At 42.3% G+C, this 19,133-nt stretch overlaps 1 protein-coding gene and 1 long non-coding RNA gene across 2 annotated transcripts in view; both read left to right on the top strand.

Annotated features, from left to right (window-relative positions):
• The first annotated feature begins 290 nt into the window (after positions 1–290).
• The window catches only part of GYPC (glycophorin C (Gerbich blood group)), a 42,327-nt gene continuing 23,484 nt past the window's right edge, over positions 291–19,133 (top strand). The window contains exon 1 of the mRNA XM_044437958.1: positions 291–486. Coding sequence (XP_044293893.1) covers positions 453–486 — 34 coding nt within the window. The 5' untranslated portion in view covers positions 291–452. The remainder of the gene's footprint in view (positions 487–19,133) is intronic.
• LOC123027314 lies at positions 6,163–7,442 on the top strand. The gene is made up of 2 exons (XR_006415490.1): positions 6,163–7,196; positions 7,355–7,442. It is a non-coding gene; the product is annotated as an uncharacterized LOC123027314 (long non-coding RNA).

Here is a 19,133-nt window from a genome sequence, read left to right as displayed (position 1 = left end):
TTTGTTAAGTTGTCCCCTCTCTGATTTCGAAAGAGCAACAGTTTTTCTTTCTTAAGTTCACAATTGTCCTTATATTATATTCTGGTATATGTTGCTGTATGAAATACACTTTTCTACAGAGTTAAAATAATGATGCATTTGTCTTAACTTGTTGCTTGTTCAGTGTGGAAAGGTCCTAGATGGCTGTGGGATGGGAAAGGAAACGAAATGCAAAAAACAGTTCATGCTTATCTGCAGACTGGTGCCCCTCCCCTCTGCATGTGAGCTGGAGAGGCCAAGAGGAATGACACATGGGCTGTTTCCTTTTCCAGTGGTAAATGGTCAAGAACCAGGCAAGAAGCATCTGAACAAGAGCTGCTTTCTCCAGCTGTTCTGCTTCATCCACCTCTGGATTACGGACAAGAAAGCAAGCGTGTCAGTACAAAAGGGGGGCCTTTTTGAATGCAAAAAGGATGACTCCCCATAACAGTACAACATCTGCTCCATGTGAGTACATCTCTTTCCCTGCACCCTGGTGTTCAAACAGCAACTGTTAAGTTTAATGCAAAATCTTTTTTTGGGGAGGTGGGTCCTTTAAAACAGATGTTTCTCTCTAGAGAGATCTTCTTTCTAATGTGCGTACTTCAGACATAAGCTTACTCCTTTCTTTTGTATTTATGAATGTGAGTGAGAAACAGGCAGACAGAATGAAAGTGTGTGTGTGTGTGTGTGTAAGTCAAGGAAAGAGTCCAAACACAACAGACATTTGTAGAGATCAGCTTCATGTTAACGGTAATGGATTCTTTTTTATAGAAAATTGTACCTGAAACTAGACATTAACTGCATTTTTAATATTCTTTTAATTTTTGATAAGGAAGCTAAGTTATTCTGTAGTTTGTTGCCTTTCCCCCTCCCTCCCTCCCCTGGGACTTTACTACCTCAATAATATACAGACAGGGAACTGTCTCCATGTAACATGAGAGCCAAGCCCCAAACTGTCAGTCTATATTTAGCCACAATGCATTTTTGTTCTCAGAACCTTGGCGAAAGAGGCATGCTGCCGTGGAATGACAGAAAAACGAGGGGAAGGGGCTGTATTTCCTGTTTCCAGAATTCCATCTGCTTTGCTGAAAAGTTATACCAGGAAAGAACTTAGTCCAGAGAGGTTTGGGCGGGCAATTAATTAGACAGACAGACACACCACTTTCTGCTCTGATGTTTGTCGATTCTGAGTGAGTCCTTGAGAAGTTGCTGTAGGTTTCCAACAGGGTGACTGAAGTAGATTTTAAGCCAGAGATCATATTACAAGTATGAGAAAGAGTAGAAATCAGCCACAAAGAATTAGACAATGTGGTAGCAGATCCAGAGTGAATAATTCACATTATTATTATTCACTCAGTGTACATGGCACTTTACAAAGTTCCATAAGTGAGAATTAGAGTGGAATCTGCCAAAAGGATCTTGTAATATAAACTTGGCAAAGAGGAAGATGGCAGAGGGAGGGGAGGAAGAGACTAAGGTAGTAAGGGTTGAATGTGAGATTACCCATTCTTCGTGCATCCACTGCAAACTAGCTGGATCATCCCATTCCTTGGCAAGGTTTGAATCTATGTTCTAACTTAAATAAGTCTTAGGATATCAGTTCACAGATCTTTCCTTCATCCAAGTCCAGCTTATTGGAAATCTGAGAACTTGTTTTCTGGTGATCAGGCAGGAGAAAGTGAGAAGTTTACACTACCCTTCTTTCTTTTCCTCTCTTTTAGGTAACCTTCTAGCGTACATAGTTGCATGATATACTGAAAATGTAAGGAATATGTAAATGGCTTTCATAGTGATATGATGAATGAAACGTAGCAAAGGAAGTGTTGTAAAAGTACCCAACAATACTATCTTATCTATTTCGTAAGTTTGCAAGTGCAATGCGCTCTTCAAATAAGTAGAAAACAAACAAAACCTTTCTCATAATTTCCTTTTCTTCTTTCTTTGACTGCTTGACTCTTTGGAGAAGGTAGCTCCATGCCACAGTCCCTTGTGTTTACCTACAAACTTAAGCGGCGCCATGTGTGTGGCCTGGTTGCTACTATAAGTGAGCGAATGAAAGTTCATAGAAACCTCCAAACAACAGGGTGGGGTGCTGATAGAAGGAAAAATCATTTGAGGTTGTGCACACATCTCCACTACTAGAAGGGACAAACAATTGCAATAAGGAGAGGTGGTAAGAGACTTTCCTTCGGTGAACTTGCTTCTTTTGACTGATCCTAGGATCTAAGATCTCCCATGTCTTTCAGGTGACACAGGGCAGGGAAAGGGAAATACTAAAGCATCAAAACACACTTTTGCTACATTCACAATGTAGAGTAACATGTAAAGTTGTCATTATGTACAATGTATGTGTTCACCACACATAGGTGAACATACCATCCATTCTAAAATGGCGTATCAACAAGCCTCACCATGTGCCTTCTACAGTGTGGGCAGGTCAATCATAGGCACAATAAGCATCTAAAGACATGTTCCATTAGTAGACAAGTTGCACTAAAGTTGGCTTTCAGCGGCTACTCTTGATCTGTGCTTGATCTGTCATGCAACAATTCAGCATGGTATCTAGCAATGTTAGCAGATTTCTTCAGCATGCCCAAATCAGTCCTATTCTTTGTCTTAAGACCGTAAGATCATCAAAGTCTTCTGGATCAAACTGAATGGCCATCTAGAGCAGCTCCCTCTTTCCCAGGTAGGCAGACCAATTGAATTTGGGAAGCCTACACAGCAAGGCTCCTCCTCCACCTCCATCTCCCACTGTTGCTGCTTAGCAGAGTCTGAAGCTGAGGTTCAGATCAACGGTAGAGCATCTATTCCCTATGAATTTGTTCAAGCCATCTAAGTCGTCTAGGCCATGCACGTATTTTGTTTCAGTGAATTCCGAACATTCATTATGAATTGTGTGTATGGTGATATGCAATCTCATAAGAGCCAGTTGCTTGCCTCCAGTTTGGGGTGGAGTACAGGAAGAGAAATCTGCCATTCTGTGTTGGATCACCTATATGTATGTTTAATCCTGCACATGGATACGAACAGTAAAAGAAAACCTTGCCTCTTTTTTTCCAGGCATGAATCTATTTTTTAGTAGTCCTGACCAAGGGGCCCAAATACTAAAGTGCAAATATTCAAAAATCCATCTACTCAGGTTAAAATCCCTGGGCCTCACTTCTTTGTACTTTACATTCCATATGATCAAAAGCAGACATTACGAACCTCTTCTCACACAAACAAGCATTATCCATTTATCATATCCATTGTGGTTGGGTTTGTTTTTTTTTTAATAAGTTGTAATGTTTTGAGCTCGGCCTTTTAGTTTGGACACCTTAAGGGATAAATAGAAAAGGGATAAGTAGAATTCTTACATTTCAAAGATAAGTTTGTTTTTGTTTTTTTAAGCCATTGAATAATCTCATGTTTTATCATGCAATCTTAGACATAAATTTGGCATACTACTGCCACAATCTGGCAACTCTTCCTATTCTTCTTTTCAGTAGAATACAGTGTATCAGTAGAATCTCGGTAGGTTTTAAAAAAATCTGTATATATTTAAGTTCTCCTGATTGAAATCTCCTGGTAGAGTTATTGGTTGTCATCTAGAGATGTTATCTGCTTCATACAAATCAAGCAAGGAGCAACTTTAATATCTCAGATGCATTTATTATTCACCAGTGAGATGTCTGTATTTTAAATAAAGCTGTTCACAAACAGCTTTTCAAAGTTCTCTAGTCTGTTTCTGAGCAGAAAAATTGAAAAGACTATGACACAAAACTTCTCCAGGGGAAGGAAAAAAATCTCCAACAATTTCTCAAAGGTGGGGTTGACTGCTGGCTCTTTTATTCTGCTTAAACATTTTATTTATTTATTTATTTAAACCATTTTTATGCCGCCCCCATCGCAACAAAGCCTAGGGGCGGCTCACAACACTACTCATGTACTACTTTTATGTGTATGGGATGTAACTTTGGTGGCAATGACTTTGGTGTCAGCCTACTTTCCATTTTGCACCCTCCACAATGGGGGTGTGAAGGGCCAGCACTGTGCCCGGTTCCAGGAGAGGGACAGAGCTACAGCTGCGCTGAAACCTGTCCTATGATCTGAAAATTTTCTTTCCCCATGAAAGTGCTCACCATAGTTCTACCTTATTCTCCACGAATCTTATATAATTTCTTTTGAACATACATAATCACTACAAAGTAGGCAATGTTGCACATGTGTGTTTATCTTTTTTTAGACATCTTTCACTTGTGCCTGTCTGTGCAAATGCACACAAACGCAGAACTAGCTTTTCAGCATGGCGTATTTGCAACCAATATCTCTAAACACTTTTGATGTTATATCTGCCCTAGCAAACCTGAATTAAGGAATCCATATTAAGTTACCCCAAGACATATTCATAATTAGTTATCAAATCCATATCCAACTGAGAGCCCATTAGCAAAGCATCAACTGCCTGTTTGCTGGATGAACATAACTGGACATGTAGAAAAGCTATTGTGCATTCATTGATTTCCAGAGCAGACCACTCTTCTGCATAATTTGTTCTCTGACATATGTTTCACCACAGGGATCTCTCAGAATTAAAATAAAACATTCTGCTGAAAAATTGCTGTCAGATCAACTTTTTTGAGCTGTGTTACTGTCGTTAAATGAATTTCACTTTTCTTTTACAACTTAAGAGGAAAACACTTAAGAGAAGTTTTCGCTCTTCTCTGAGATAGCCCCAAGGCAGCATTTAGCTTATTATCAGTAACTTGCACCTGGCAACTTTCTAGTCATTGGCTTGAGTTGTCTTGAGACTGATAAAATAGGCCATCCTGAGTCCTAATGGGAAATATCACATTGAACTTGGGGGTTTTCCACAAAGTACTTTAACCAGAAAGCCTTCAATCTATTCTGGTGTTAGGCATTTTGTGGCCTTCTAGAAGTTTTGACCTGCAATCCCAGTCAACCCAAGTCAACATTTTCAATAGTAATGGATGACAGGAATTCCGACCTATCAGATATTTTAGTCTGTAAATTGCCTACCTCTGATCCAAAGAAAAGTAGTATTGAAAATAATCCCAAAGCAGCAATCATTTAACTCAGTTTTGGGCAAGGAAAGTGTCAAACACCTGTAAGAAATTTTGTTAAATATTATCTAAACTTTTCAGTTGTGGAGAGCTGACAAAGAGATCCAGTTTGTGGGAAACTGCTCTTGCTGGCTATTCGTTTCTGAGCCCTATTCAAGTTGTTGGCAATTACCTTTGATCCCGCAGCAGAATCCAGAGAATTAGAGGCCCCGCTTAGATTCAACACACTAGAATAAAGGTATGAGGAGACCATGTCCACCTGGATGCAGAAGAAGGATTAAGCAGGATTAACTATTTTAGTACTTTATCCAGAATTCTCAAGATGCCTAACAGTTTTAGTTTTAAGCTGATTGGGGTCCCTACAAATGCAGTAGATTGTAGAAAGATCTCCTGATGTTCTGGATTTCAACAAGTCCCTGAATTCCTGACTATTCATATGCTGGCAGGGGCTTCTTGGAATTGAAGTAACTGGAGATACACCTTCTCCTCACCCGTGCACTAGGGCATAATGAAAATATAATATAATCAGTCAGTCTTCTTCAACCTGGTGATCTCATTGTTTTGAATTTCAGCTCCTGTTTGCTTTAACTAGCATGACCAATGCAGGCAGTCCCTGTGTAATGAATGAGTTCAGTTCCTGAGAAAATGGAAATTTCTCTTTACATTGAATTTGTATGTAAGTCAGATCACGTGTAATGAGCCCTCCACATTTGTGGGGGCTGGGGGCATAGGAACCCTGTGAAAATGCAAAACTGCAAATATCTTTAACCTGCCCTAACTCATCTTTACTGAAAAGATGCCAGAATATTTCCCTCTCTGGATGGGCAGGGAAGGAAGGCATGCTTTGGACGCTTCCCTCTCTACTCTTTCACTTCCTCTCTCTCTCTCTTTCCCTCTCTCTGGTGATGCTTTGGGAGCCTCCCTCTCTCTCCTTTTGCTTCTTCTCTCTCTATGGTGATAATGATTTTCCACAGTAATTTTTTAAAAAAACTAATAGGCTTTATGGCAGTTGGTTCATAAGAATGGGTTGTTTGTAACTCAGATGTCCATAACCCAGGGACTACATGTAGTCAGAAATATTGTAATTGTTGTCTCAAACATCTGCAGAGGATCAGGTTGGGAAAGTCAATGAAAAATTCTTCTCAAGACCAGCTCAGACATGAAATCTGCTAGTCTCAGTCCCAAATGTAACTGCTTAGTATCCATTTGCAGTAGGGGTAGGAATATATGGAGCTGCCTTATGCTGAATAAGACCACTGGTCTATCCAGCCCAGATTTTCCAAACCTTGGATCTACCGGTCTTCTTGAACCTCAGCTCCCATCTTCCCTGATCATCGATCATACTGGCTGGGAGTTTTAGTAGGGAACATGTTGAGCCTAATTCTATTGCCTATTGTAGGAGGAGGCATATGTTTTGGACTTCAAGTCCCAGAACATGCTGCAGCATGGCCATTGATGGGAAGTGAAGTCTAAAACATCTGGAGATTTGCATTCTGTGCACCCCTATTCCATTCAGACCAGTTTCCTAGGTTTTCAGACAGACCTCTTTCCCATCAGCTCATTGGTAAACTCAGGCATGGCAAATGGTATTTTTCCCTTTGGTGACTGTAACTATCATGTGCCCCCTTAAAAGCATGAGGTTATTATAGGTCTCCTATTAGCAAGGCTGCCTTGTGTGTTAAGCTTCACCTCTGTTTGCTGTTACTTAACCCCCAGACAATGCCAATGGGCTTAATCACTGCTCTCAACCTGGCAACCCTGTATAAATGGAGACTCGCTGAGGATTAGCATCTCAGCATTTTCCATTGCTGATTGTTCATTTTCCCAAAGGCTGCTCAGTCAGCCTCCCATCTTCTTTCAACATGGATAGGTGGACATGCCAGCGGGGTTATCAGTCTAAAGGGTGCTCTGGAGTTGCGCCATCAGTGAGAGGGCTGGCTATCAATGTTCTGCAGCCTGCACTCTTCGAGCCAGCCTTCTTCAACCTGGTGCTCTCCAGAGATTTTGGTCTTTCAAGAATCCCACTGAGCATGGCCACCAGTCAGGAATCCTGAAAGTTATAGTCCCAACATCTGGGGCACAGCATGTTGGAGAGGACTGCTGTAAGAGGTGAGGGGAACCAAGGGGGTGAGTCCTAAAGTATTCATAAACTAGCCTGGACTTGCCTGCATCTTCTCTCCAAATATTTCCCCTCTTCTCCACCAAATTGCCCCAGGCTCCTTTTACTGTTGCATGCACTTCTTTTTTGCCTTCTCTTTTTCTCCCAGGGCATTCGACAAGCATTGTCAGCAGGAAGAAAAGAAGGAAAGGAAATTATGGCCACTGGGGAGGGAAGCATAAATCTTTCCCTTTCAACATATGGCTTGGAGTATTTTTGTTGTTACATTCAACAGTCACTTCTGTCTTAGAGAATGTCAGTTCTAGACTTTTGACTTCTCTTTTCCTAGTACCTGAATTTTTGTCATTTCCATCCTAGGACACTTACACACACCGCAACCACTGCCACCGCCACCAGCCTCTCATCCCTGCAATGCCAACAGAGTTCATCAGTCTTCAACTTTTCAGTGCTGCCTCTGTGCAGTTGCTTTCTAAATGGCAAATGGACACCGGGACCCAGCTCTGTGCTTCAAGCTCTGCGGGTTTTAAGTACAGCTGTGGGAAGGTGAACAGTTGCCTCAGGGGAACTACCTTTGGCAGCAAGACACATAGCAGCAGCAGCAGCATCTTCTGTATTCCACAGAGAGTTGCTCTTTGAAGGGGGAAAGGCAGGCAACAGGTGTAACTTTTATAGCCTGTAGCAGTGAGAGCCCCAGGACAGAAACAGAGCAGAGCATGAATTAAAGGCATTCCTCCGGGGAGAAGTCATTTCACCTTTTTTAAAGATCAGCTTCCTTCCTGTGGTACTTGTAGCTTAGTGATTGCCAAAGGCGCTTCCTGAAATGAAATAGGGTGGCAAAAAGCAGCAAGGTGCAGGCCCCTCCACTGCCGTGCACGCCTGCGGTTCCCACAGCATCCCGGTTCCTCTACCCTCTCAGTCCCTTCTTGAGCCTTTGAGAATTCTGCATTTGAGGACCTCCCATCCTTCCTGCGACTCAGGGTATCAAGGGCACATTTTCCTCAGCTGGAAAGAAAAGCCCTGAGCAGTCAGCTCATCCATCATATCAAAAATGATCTGCATTCCAAAAGGATTCAGGCCCTCTGCCGATGTTTTTTGTGTGTGTTTGGGAGCGGAGGATTTCTTTTGTAACTTCAGGGTTAAGAACATAAGAAAAGCCATGCTGGATCAGACCAGAGGTTCATCTACTCCAGCAAAGGTACGTGCTTTGCATCATTCATTATTTAGAATGATCTCTGAGCACATATTAAGAAGAGTGACAGGATTGCAATAGTCTGTGGGTAAATTGGACTCATGAATAAGCTCTTCATGAGTTCTGGAGTTAGTGAGTTTGGGACCAGCAGCTAGGTTAGCCAAGTATCCTGCTCTGGAGAAGACAGTCCCTTATTTTGGAGAGTTGGCAAAGGACAGTCCTCTGTTAAAGGTGTCCTCCGGCAGATGCTGCTGATGCTAGCCCAGAAGACTGCCAGTAGACACGAAAAAGTGAAGAAGAAATTCTACCAGAGTCCATTTGGATTATTCTTTCTTATATAATCTATCTGGCCTGGCCACTTGATTCCACTCAACAGAGGCAGAAGTGGAGATGAGCAGGGAACAGAATTGTTGATGAGGTGTGTGAGGAGCTGAATCCACTTCAGAAACATTAAGTTTAATTGGAGATGCACTAGCCACCATCTACAAATTGTGTTTCTAAGGTGTGTTGTTTTCATTGCAAAAGGACATTAACACCCCAAAGTGGAATTTGCGTTCTGTATTTTTATCCATTAGGTTAATGGAGCTTACATTAATGGGCTTCTGAAGAGCAGAGTGGGAAAACAGTGCAGCAAGGCCAGTTTTTAACAGACTGTAAGAATGCATGACAAATAGGTTTCAGATTGCTTTTGATCGGGATTTACCCAGCTCACATCACATTTAACCTAGCTCACATCTGTCCCTACAGAATGCCAACCTGCACACAAAATGCAGTCAAAATCCAAACGTGTCCAAGCTTGCAGTGTTATTTGTAGATGCAAAAGAACGTGTTCAGTAGCTCATGTATATTTGAAAAGTGCAAGAAAAATATGCACCCTTGAAAGTACACAGTCAATGGGAAAATGTGTACATTTTGAAGATGCACACAATTGATGTGCACTTTTTGAAAAATACAAACTATGCATTAATGTTCCTGTAGAAAACAAAAGAGAACAAAACAAACTCACAATCTGGTATGGACAGGCATGGAACCAGGTTGTGGGTGGAATTCAGAGAACTTTGACAAGTTTGAGGTTGCTTGTACTTGCATCCCTAGCAGGATGGAAGCCTGCACAACACTCTGCCCCAGTATTTTGTCTGACACAATACTGCCAGATTGAGAAGCATGTCTTGGCATCTAAAGTACAGGCAAGGCTGAAGGCCTCCTCCAGTAGGATGGGAGAAAAGGCTACTTCACTGAATTCACACTTCCAAGGTCTGGTACTATACATTCAAGCTCCGTTATTCAAGATCTCACTCTTTCTCACTGCATGAGAAGCATTTTGCTGGCTTATCCATTAGTTCTCATTCACCAGGTCAAATTCCTTCAAGCTATACACGCTCGGATTCTTGCACAGAGACTTGCCAGACTTTTTCTGTGCAGAACCCTGGTTCTGGGCACCAATGTCCCATATCCAGCCTGAGACCCAGTCCCAACCCTTTCTAAGATACTCTTTATCATGGCAACTGCACACTGACCATTCCTTCTAGAAACGATCGAACAGGATCTCTGGGATGGTGTTTTTCAAGCCCCATTCTATTATCTGAAGGTTCTTTCCCTACAAATCATGGCCTTCAGCCTCTTTCCTACTTCCTCTATTGTGTGCTTCTTCTAATGTGCATTCAGAAATGTGTACTAACTGCATAGGCCCCCTTGTCATCCCCCGTTTTTTACTTTTTTTCTTTCTCTCTCTCTTCTTCCAGAGAGCCTCAGAACCATCATCTGTCCAGCCCATCCAACCTGAGAACTGTTGTGCATGTCTGACTTTCATGCACAATAGCCCTCAGTTAAGACACTGAGCAGGTCTTTGAATCCTGTACATTAAGATCTACAGTATCCCTTTCTGTTTTCTTTCTTGTAGTCTTAGCATGAATAGGTTTATTTGTGGTATGGGATGAGCTGATTATGTCCATTACAGTATTATTATTATTTCATTCCAAGACCACCCAATAGATAAAGCTCTCCGTGCAAATTACATAAAAGTGCAATAAAATATAGAATAATTCCAATTTGCAAATTAAAAACATCCAAAACAATATATGATAAAGAATAGACCTGTAAAATAAAGGGGATAGGTAATTCCCTTAACCTCTTAAATATCCATACATGTCTTTTAAACAGAATTTATATGGTGCCTATTGCCAACCAGCTAATTCCCAAAATAATTCTATTTTTCTTTTTTTAATAACAGTAAAATTTGATTAAAAAATAAGAATACACATAAAAGTTACAAAGAAACACCAAGGGTTCTTGAACAAATGTTACCTAGAACACCAAATATTTAAGGAAAATCCCTGCAACTCAACAATTACTACCTTTTCTACACAATCACGATTTGTTGCACTTAGAATCCATTCTGGATTCTTCTAATCTCATACAAATTCTCAAAACTTCTACCAAAATAATTCTTGTATACATTTTCCATTCTTGTGTGTTTAATAAAGCAGCCCCTTTTTGGAATAAAGGGTTGTGTGTTTGTGCACACATCTCATTGGGATAAGGCCACACTAAAATCCATATACACTAGTGGCTCCCTTTATGTACACAGGTTGTTCAGAGATGATCTTCATGAACACTTTCAATGTTGATGCTGTCCCCCTCCTTGTCTGAGATGACACCACCCCCCCACACACACACACACGTATAAAAGCATCTGTGTTCTACTGAAACCGTCTGATAGACTGATGGTTCATTTATGGCTCTCCTGCTTGCCCCTGTGATCCTCAGGAGGAAACAGTGAGTCAAGCATGTCTTTTGTGTCCTCTTGCTTTTTCATGATGCAATGCCTCCTTTCTCGCATTTCTTTCCAGCTTGGGAGTCTCTTAATTCTTGCCTCTTGTTTATGGGCCATGCATCCAGTGTGATTCCAGCTAAACTCTTTGCCTAGATAGGAACAAGTCAGGCCTTTGAGCTTTGGCAGCATCTGATATTTTAGACACAGAGCTTGTGACTGGCCCGAGCCGTAATAGCAGGCTTGACAGAATGCTTGTTTGAGGAGCTTCCTGTCTGAATAAACACATGATGGATGGAACTGAGCAGAGGAGAGCAGCCAAAGAACCGATGGGGGCTGATGTGTGAGGAGGCTTTAAATGAAAAGATGCAGCCTGAGGTGAAGGGCTGTCCCCTTTTCATTGAGGCTTGTCTTTTCCTGCAAGAGAAGGGCTGCCTTCTCTGTCTTGTGCGGTTAACAGCATTACCCAGGCAGGAAGCGAATATTGTGTTGTTTGTGGCCTCCCCGCGACTAGGCACCCGGCAGCAACCGAGTGGATGGAATTATGAATTCCATGTGTCCTCTGCAGCGGAGCGTTTTGGCAAAGCCATCTCCTGAATCAATGAGGTGATGGGCACTAGACACATTCTGCCCCCACTCCTCTGTTTTAAATGGTGCGCAGGCCAGTGCGGTGCCTTACATGTTCTGGCAGCCACCTTGAGGTGGCCAATCAGTGCACGCAGAGGTGAAACAGTAGCTTGCCTGTCTGAAGTGCGACATGACTATTTCTGTCAGATGGGTAATTGTAGCTCTCTCCAGGCGTCTGCAGCACATGTCCTGTAATTAAAGATCATGCTGGTTATTAATTCCACCAGAGCTATTCCCCTTTTCCCTTGCAGCACGGAAAAGAACATTACTTTCGCAGAACAGAAAGAAAGAAAGAAAGAAAGAAAGAAAGAAAGAAAGAAAGAAAGAGGTCGCTGGGTAGCTTTGGGCCTGTCACTGCCCTTCAGCCTAACCTCCCTCGCAGGGTTGCTGTTGGGAGGACAAAATAGAGAGGAGGAGAACCTGGGAAGCCACTTTGGGTTCCTCACAAGAAGCAGAATGTTAGGCTTTAAATGCAATGAACAGCAATGGCAATAACATACATGGCCTTCTTAGTTTCCTCCTCCGTACACAGATCTAATACTGGGTAGCCTTTTCCCTTTCTTTCTTTCTTTCTTTCTTTCTTTCTTTCTTTCTTTCTTTCTTTATAGCATTTTTACCCCATCCTTCTTGATAAAACATCTCAGGACAGCTTATAATAATCAAAAACAGTAATAATAATAAAATTACAATCAAGAATAGTAATACAATAATTAAAACAATAAATAACAAAGCAATAAATAAATAACATTCATAATTCAGCAAAGCTAAAGAAAGAAAATGTGACTATAATCTTAAACATCTAAAATCCTTAGTTCTTAAAATGATGGTTTAATAAAAGGTTTCATGGCTGCGCGAGGACTAGAACCCAGATTTCTTCGATCCCAGTGCAGCAGTCTTAACCACTACACCATGCTGGTTCTGACTCATTAGATTCCCAACAAGTATAGGTACCTGTTTTAACAAAGAAATCCTTCCACACATCAGGGCAAACTAATTTAAAATTGAGCAAGAATATTATGTAATGAGCAGGCAGCAAAAGGTCACCTCCTCATGAGTAGGATGGGACTCTGAGATCTTCTGAGGTTTTGTCCAGCTTTGCTGTGCCTCTTGAGCTGCACAGGTACAAGCCGTGGCTTGAACCAACTGCTGCAGGCAAAATATATTCTGTGCTAGAAGTGAGGCAGAACCAACTAGCTTTGCCCATTGGGAGACCACTCAGAGCGGTGCCAATTTTGGCAGGCCTCAGGGTCAGATCCAGCTCTTTGAGAAACTTCACAGCAACGTAGCCTACAAAGACTCCTCAGGGGTCAGAGGATGGTGGTGAAGTGAAGGTCATTGGGGCAAAGGAAATCAGGGTCTCAGTCCCCTGTACTGTCACAAAGGAAGTGGGGAGGAAGACTCAGCCAGATGGTGGGAAAGAAAGCCAGCATGCTAGAACTGGCTTAGTTGGGTGAGTCACTTAATGGTGCTGGACCTCAGCCATTGCCTAACCCCACCACCCTCTGGGACTACACAACCTGTGCACATAATTAGTGACCCACTATGCCAAACCCGACCTATCTGCCATGTATATTTATCTGCAAGGGGAACAATAATGCACTGTTTGATTCACTTATTTGACTGTAAAAATGGTTGACTTGCCAAGTACCTAAACAGAGCAACTGATATGGTTAGTGGGTTCTCTTTGGCTTGTTGAGTCACTAATTGTACAGGTGAGATTGATATTCACAAAAGGAGATTGAGAATTGCAAAAGGTAAGGAGCAGAGGAAGGGTTCAAAAGGCGTATGTTATACTGTTGAACCAGCAATGGCTTTTTCTCCACTCAGTCTCACATGGCCACTGCCAGAAAGAGGATGAAAAAGGAACTCATTTGCATAACATTTGCATATGAAAATATACATTGATCTGTGCAAGTTTAGATTTTAACAGAAACACTGTGTACCTCACTGTGGTGGAAAAGACTGACTAGGGGAGCTCAGCTTGCTGTCCAACTGGCAACTATTAATGGGCAGCTTCAAAGCACTCTCTTTATGGCTCTTTCAATTCAAATCAGAGGTCATCAACAGAAGATACCTTCAATAAAGCACTATCTCTCAAAATAGAGGACTGTACAGTAGGACATCTGGCCAACCTAACTTTGTCCTCAGCAGTACTGTGCAAGGCTGGGGTTGGGCTAGTTGATGGGATTCCCATGATAGCCACTGGTCTGGCTAACTCATGAGATTTGCTATTGTGAGCAGGGAATCCAGATGTGGACATCAGCATTTCCTTAGCCAGAAGAAATCTCTGAAAAAACAATGGAATTGTGAAAATACACAATTAACAAATGCACCATCAATATTGACTAAGCAAGTGACAGTTGTAACTAAAATCTATTTAAAAATATATAGTTTATGCTGTGCTCTTCACTATACAACATAAGTAGAAAAAGCACTCTGTTTCAATCAAAGGCTCTGAAAATATTCACTTGATTTGTACCCTCTACCTGTCATTGGAAACTGAGGAATATTTTTCCAATACTGCCTGGATTCCAAGGGATTTCAGATGATATCTTGTAGGTCAAAATCAGTTGAGTATTTTCAGAACCTTCCCAAAGTGTTTGGACATTTTGGGTCAGGCATGCAAGTGCTAAAAGGTAATAGATGCACCCTAGAATTTGATTTCCAAAGCAATACGTATTAAAACATTCCCTATTGATTGTGGGACTCAGATTCTGAAGAGCACTAGTTCCTTGTAACATTTGGTTACTTGGCCCCAAGCTGCCAAATCCATTTATTAGGTGCAGCTAAACCCCAAGCAGCCCAAGAGGCCATGACACTTTCTCTGCCAAGTTCTACAATGTCATCACCGCAGATGTGCGACTTAGTCAGATGGCACTCCAGAATTCCTGGGATGTCAATATATTAATTAATGGCTGAGAACTGATAAGACTTCATTTCTCCCTGAGAAAAAAGCACAATTAAAACAAACCTGACCTGTTCTCCCCTGTGCTGGAGGGAAGGACATAATCCAATGGGACAAAGCTGAAGGAACCAGGCTTTAGGTTGGATGTCAGGAAGTACTTCCTGATGGTTATGGAATGGAATGGGCTTTCACAGAAGGTGGTGGAGGCCCCATCAGTGAGGGCTTTCAAGGAAAGATTGGACACCCACATGTTGGACATGATTATATGATCAGAGCTGGCTCGTGCAGAGGTGGGGGCCAAACTAGATGGCCCAGGAGGCCCATTCAGACTTTTCTAAACCTGGTTTAAAGAAGCAGGAACAGAATATATATAGGAACAGAAGCAGGAACAGAATATGTGTGTGTGTGAGAGACAGAGAGTATCCCATACACACGCGCACACACATATCCTAGAGGGAGAGAGAGAGATTTTAAATATATAAAGGTGCAATTGGTGCAATCGGTGTAGAGTTACTGGAGAAGCCAATCATGCTGGGGAAAGTCGAAGGAAGAAGAGGAGGAAGCACAATTAACAAATATTTAAAAAGCAGTAAGAAGGGTCCTCTAATCAATAGAGCTATGAAACAGATGTGTCTTTAGTTGGTGCCTAATAGTGTAGGTGCCAGCCTAGCTCCAGTGGGGCTGAGTTCTAGGGTGTGGGCGCTACCCTCAAAAAGCTCTCCTCCTTGCAAATTCCCCCCTCACTCCATTGCGGGAAGGGACACGGAGGAGAGCTTCAGACGAGGACCGCAGTGATATCTAGGGAGAGGCACTCCTTTTCATCACCTGTCAACTGCTGGGGAAAGTTTTAGGAAGAATATTTCATAACTGTGGACTAAGCAGCAAGAACAACTTATATATTCTTTTCCTACAGCATTTTCCTACAACAGACCATTATAATGTGAGACCAATCAAGCCCAATGCAAGCCAATGATCATTGTGGCTAGTAAGATGTACAATAACCTCATGTGTTTCACAAAGTTTATTGTGCTCTGGGTCACAAAGTACGGCTGGTAGGTAGGATGCCCACTCCTGCATCACCAGAAAGAGGAAGCATATCACTAAAACAAGAGGACACTGATTTGTAAATATATGTGTATAAATACCCATTTAGAAATAACTATTTAAATAAATAGTAATAAATACATAAATAAATAAAAGACATCTCACCAAAGTGGAAAAGATGGAGTAGGTGACCCATGTGCCTAGTCGGTCTGCTGTCTAAATGGCAACTGTGGATGGACAATTCCCTGCTCTCACTCTTTATGGTTCTTTGAGTTGGAACCATATTTGGATTGTGCAAGCCATAAAATAGAGGGCCCCTTCAAACAGAGGATTGTTCTTTATTGTATCGTCACAAGAGAAGACTACTGTTTGCACTGTAGGACACCTGGCCACTGCAAAGTGGGCAACATTAAGCTTGGTGACTCACAAGTTGTACAGGCCTGCCTGACCAAGTTGAATTGTTTAGCTGACCTGAGTCATAATCACAGAAGGTAGTTCTGTCCTGTAGCTGTCTCAGAATGTCAATGGATAGTATGTTGTGTTTGGTTATGGAAGGCACAACTTCAGATCGTCGTTCAGGAATCTGTCTTGACAGCCTTTAATGCCCTGAACTTGCAACCTGAACAAATTGTCGGGGTTTGACCTGACTAGGTGGGGTGCCTCACCTCACAGAGTCCCTGTCAGCTGGCATTCCAACCATCATAAGCTTACCAAAGTTAATAATTCTATCCACGTAGAATTCCAGGCTTCTTCACACAGCATATTCCTTTCTTTTCTATTTCTTTTTGCAGAAAAGCAGTAACCCCAGACATGCTGAGCTAAAACTCAGGGCTGAGCCATTGTATATTTCCTAGCAATGATATGGTGCAGCCTTGTATGTCAAACGGTATTTGCATTCATACCCCAGCCGAGCATCTTCAGGAGAAGGCTTAATGCCCCCATGCCTTTATTTGCTGAGATGAACCTTCCGCAGTCCCAACGGTGCTTCCCTCTCTGGGTTGCACATTTGTCCTGCCCTGCTGCCTCTCTGAGACTCCTAAGACTTTCTGGGTGGTGGGTGACAAGTCTCCTTGCTGCCAAAGAGATTACTGGGGTGGGTGAGTAGGCAGGGATTGGCCTGAGGACACACACTACGGAAGGAACATCCACTAAGGGCAACCCCGGATCCTCTCAGTGGTGAAGCAGAAGCCTCCTCCCTGCAGAACTGGGTTGCTGGGAAGAGAAAGCAGGGTACCTTCAGCTGCTCCAAGTCCAGTTTCCCCCCACAGAGGCCTTCCTTTCAGGGCAAAAGAGGCAACTGCTGCTTCCTTCTCCAGGTTCCTTAAGATCCTGGGGATCTCCTGTCCCCTTGTCCAGCTGTTCACTGCCATCCTGTACCTACCCAGCCTCTTTTATGTTATCCCCTTTCACCCTGCACCTTTTCCCCTAGAGGCTTCCCAGCAGAGGGTTCCTGGAACAATCAGGAGGGATGGTGGACCTATTTTATCTCTTTCCTCTGCATGGAATTTTGTTGTTGTTTTCATGACAAGAAAAAAGATGGCAAATGCCGTGGGAAGATACTGAAGGCCTACAAAGGGGAAATGATACCGTTGCTCCACCACCACCTACATCTCATAAAATTACATAAATAAGGCACTCCAACTGCAAGATAGAAACCTTGCTTGGAAGTACCCTGGGTCTTTTAATGGTCAACGGTTGCCCCTGTCCCACTGAGGGTAGATAAACTGAGAGTTTGGAAGGGTGAGGTTTCTGTTCTACTTGAACCTTATGGAAGCAAGAAGGGTAACATTTCTGTTTATCATGGAAAGATTGCAAAGTGGGGAATTTCTTTTAATCCAAAGGCTACTGTACCCTATCAGAGGCAAAATGAAAGCAAAACCTCTGTTTGCAACAAAAAGGATCAGAAAGGAAGAAGGTGACTACAAGATCCTTTTCACTCTTCACCTTCAACTTCCCTTATTGGGGAAATGTCTGGCCATTAAGAAAGATGCTGCTGGGTTTCCTTGTGCAGACATGTCAAAAAACCAGTCCTTCCCAGATTCAGCAGTGAGAAGGCGCATCATGCAGAAACCACGCAGGGACCCCCCAGAGAAATCTGAGTAGTGTGAATACTGTGATGGGTGTATGGATAGAAAGCTATGCTTACTAACCACCTCTACTCCCAGGGCTTCTACTTGCATGCTGCCATTCTCACAGGTGGGTATACAAATTTTGTTCATCTATTCCTGTGTTTGAGCCAGGTGTCTTCCATTCCATCATTTGCTCAGATCACAGAATCAGAAACTTTTTTTAACACAATTTTGTTGCAGCACGAATTCACATCAGTGCTAATAGCAAGTGCACTAATCAGCATTAGTTACACATTCTGACTAATGAGTATTAGTAGCGATTCATGCTTGTATTAAAGAAAACTAGTGCAACACACACACACATATTAAAAATCAGTCTGGTAATCTACAGAATCCATGTGGCAATTTCGCAAATATCGATGCTGGCTTGAATCTGTTGCAGATTTCCCTAACATCCCCAGCTACCAGTACTCATTAGCAGGGAGAGGGAAATCAGCATGCAGAGTTCTTGTCTAGATCACTTTTTTGTGTGTTTGACTACTTTTTTGTTTTGCAAGGGCAACAATTCTCTTATACACTTCCATCTAGGCCCCTGGGTATCTACATTTTACTGACAAAGGGGAATAGAAAATGTCGTTTCAGCTCAAGCAGATTTTTGTTTTACCCAGATCCTTTGGGGCACATGGCACTTAAAGAACAACCAACAGGAAAGAGTTCTGTGGAAAGAACTGGACTTGCAGCAGTCCAATTTTTCCACCCCAGTACTTCTCCTCAGTTGTTGTCAAAGGATGAAACACTTTTGTGTAGCATGGCATTTTCCAGGGAATATATAATTCTGAGCTGGGTTACAGGGTCTTATTTGCAAAGTGTGAATCATCCCCCTCAAGCTGGGAAGAAAATTTTTGACAACATCACCAAGTATTCTCATGGCACTGAGCAGTCAGTCTAGAAATATGCAAGGAAGAGTACTTCCCTAGGACAAGTCGGGTACATCTGAACCAAAGAGCAAACACTACAGACAACGGGAAGTTTTTACAAGTTTTACAGGCTGTGGAAGTTGAGTAGGGCCCAGACTGTGACACCTGAAAGTGACCTTAAACTTGATGTACACTTTGCTTTATCAATGTTACATTTCCAAGCTCATCATCTTGTAGCTTTGCCCTTATATCAAGCCATGGGATTTTCGGGGAGGGGATCATTTGTCCGTAATAACTCTGCTCTTAGTCAGGGACTTTTCCTTCCTGCCTTGCCCTGCCCTAGACATGCTTCCATGGCAAACAGATCATCTCGGAATCATTCACCAGATTTGGCAGGATAACAAAG

This window comes from Varanus komodoensis, unplaced genomic scaffold (assembly GCF_004798865.1).
Source record: "Varanus komodoensis strain SLA01 unplaced genomic scaffold, ASM479886v1 scaffold32, whole genome shotgun sequence".
Lineage (NCBI taxonomy): Eukaryota > Metazoa > Chordata > Lepidosauria > Squamata > Varanidae > Varanus > Varanus komodoensis.
This window is presented reverse-complemented; position numbering and strand designations above follow the sequence as displayed.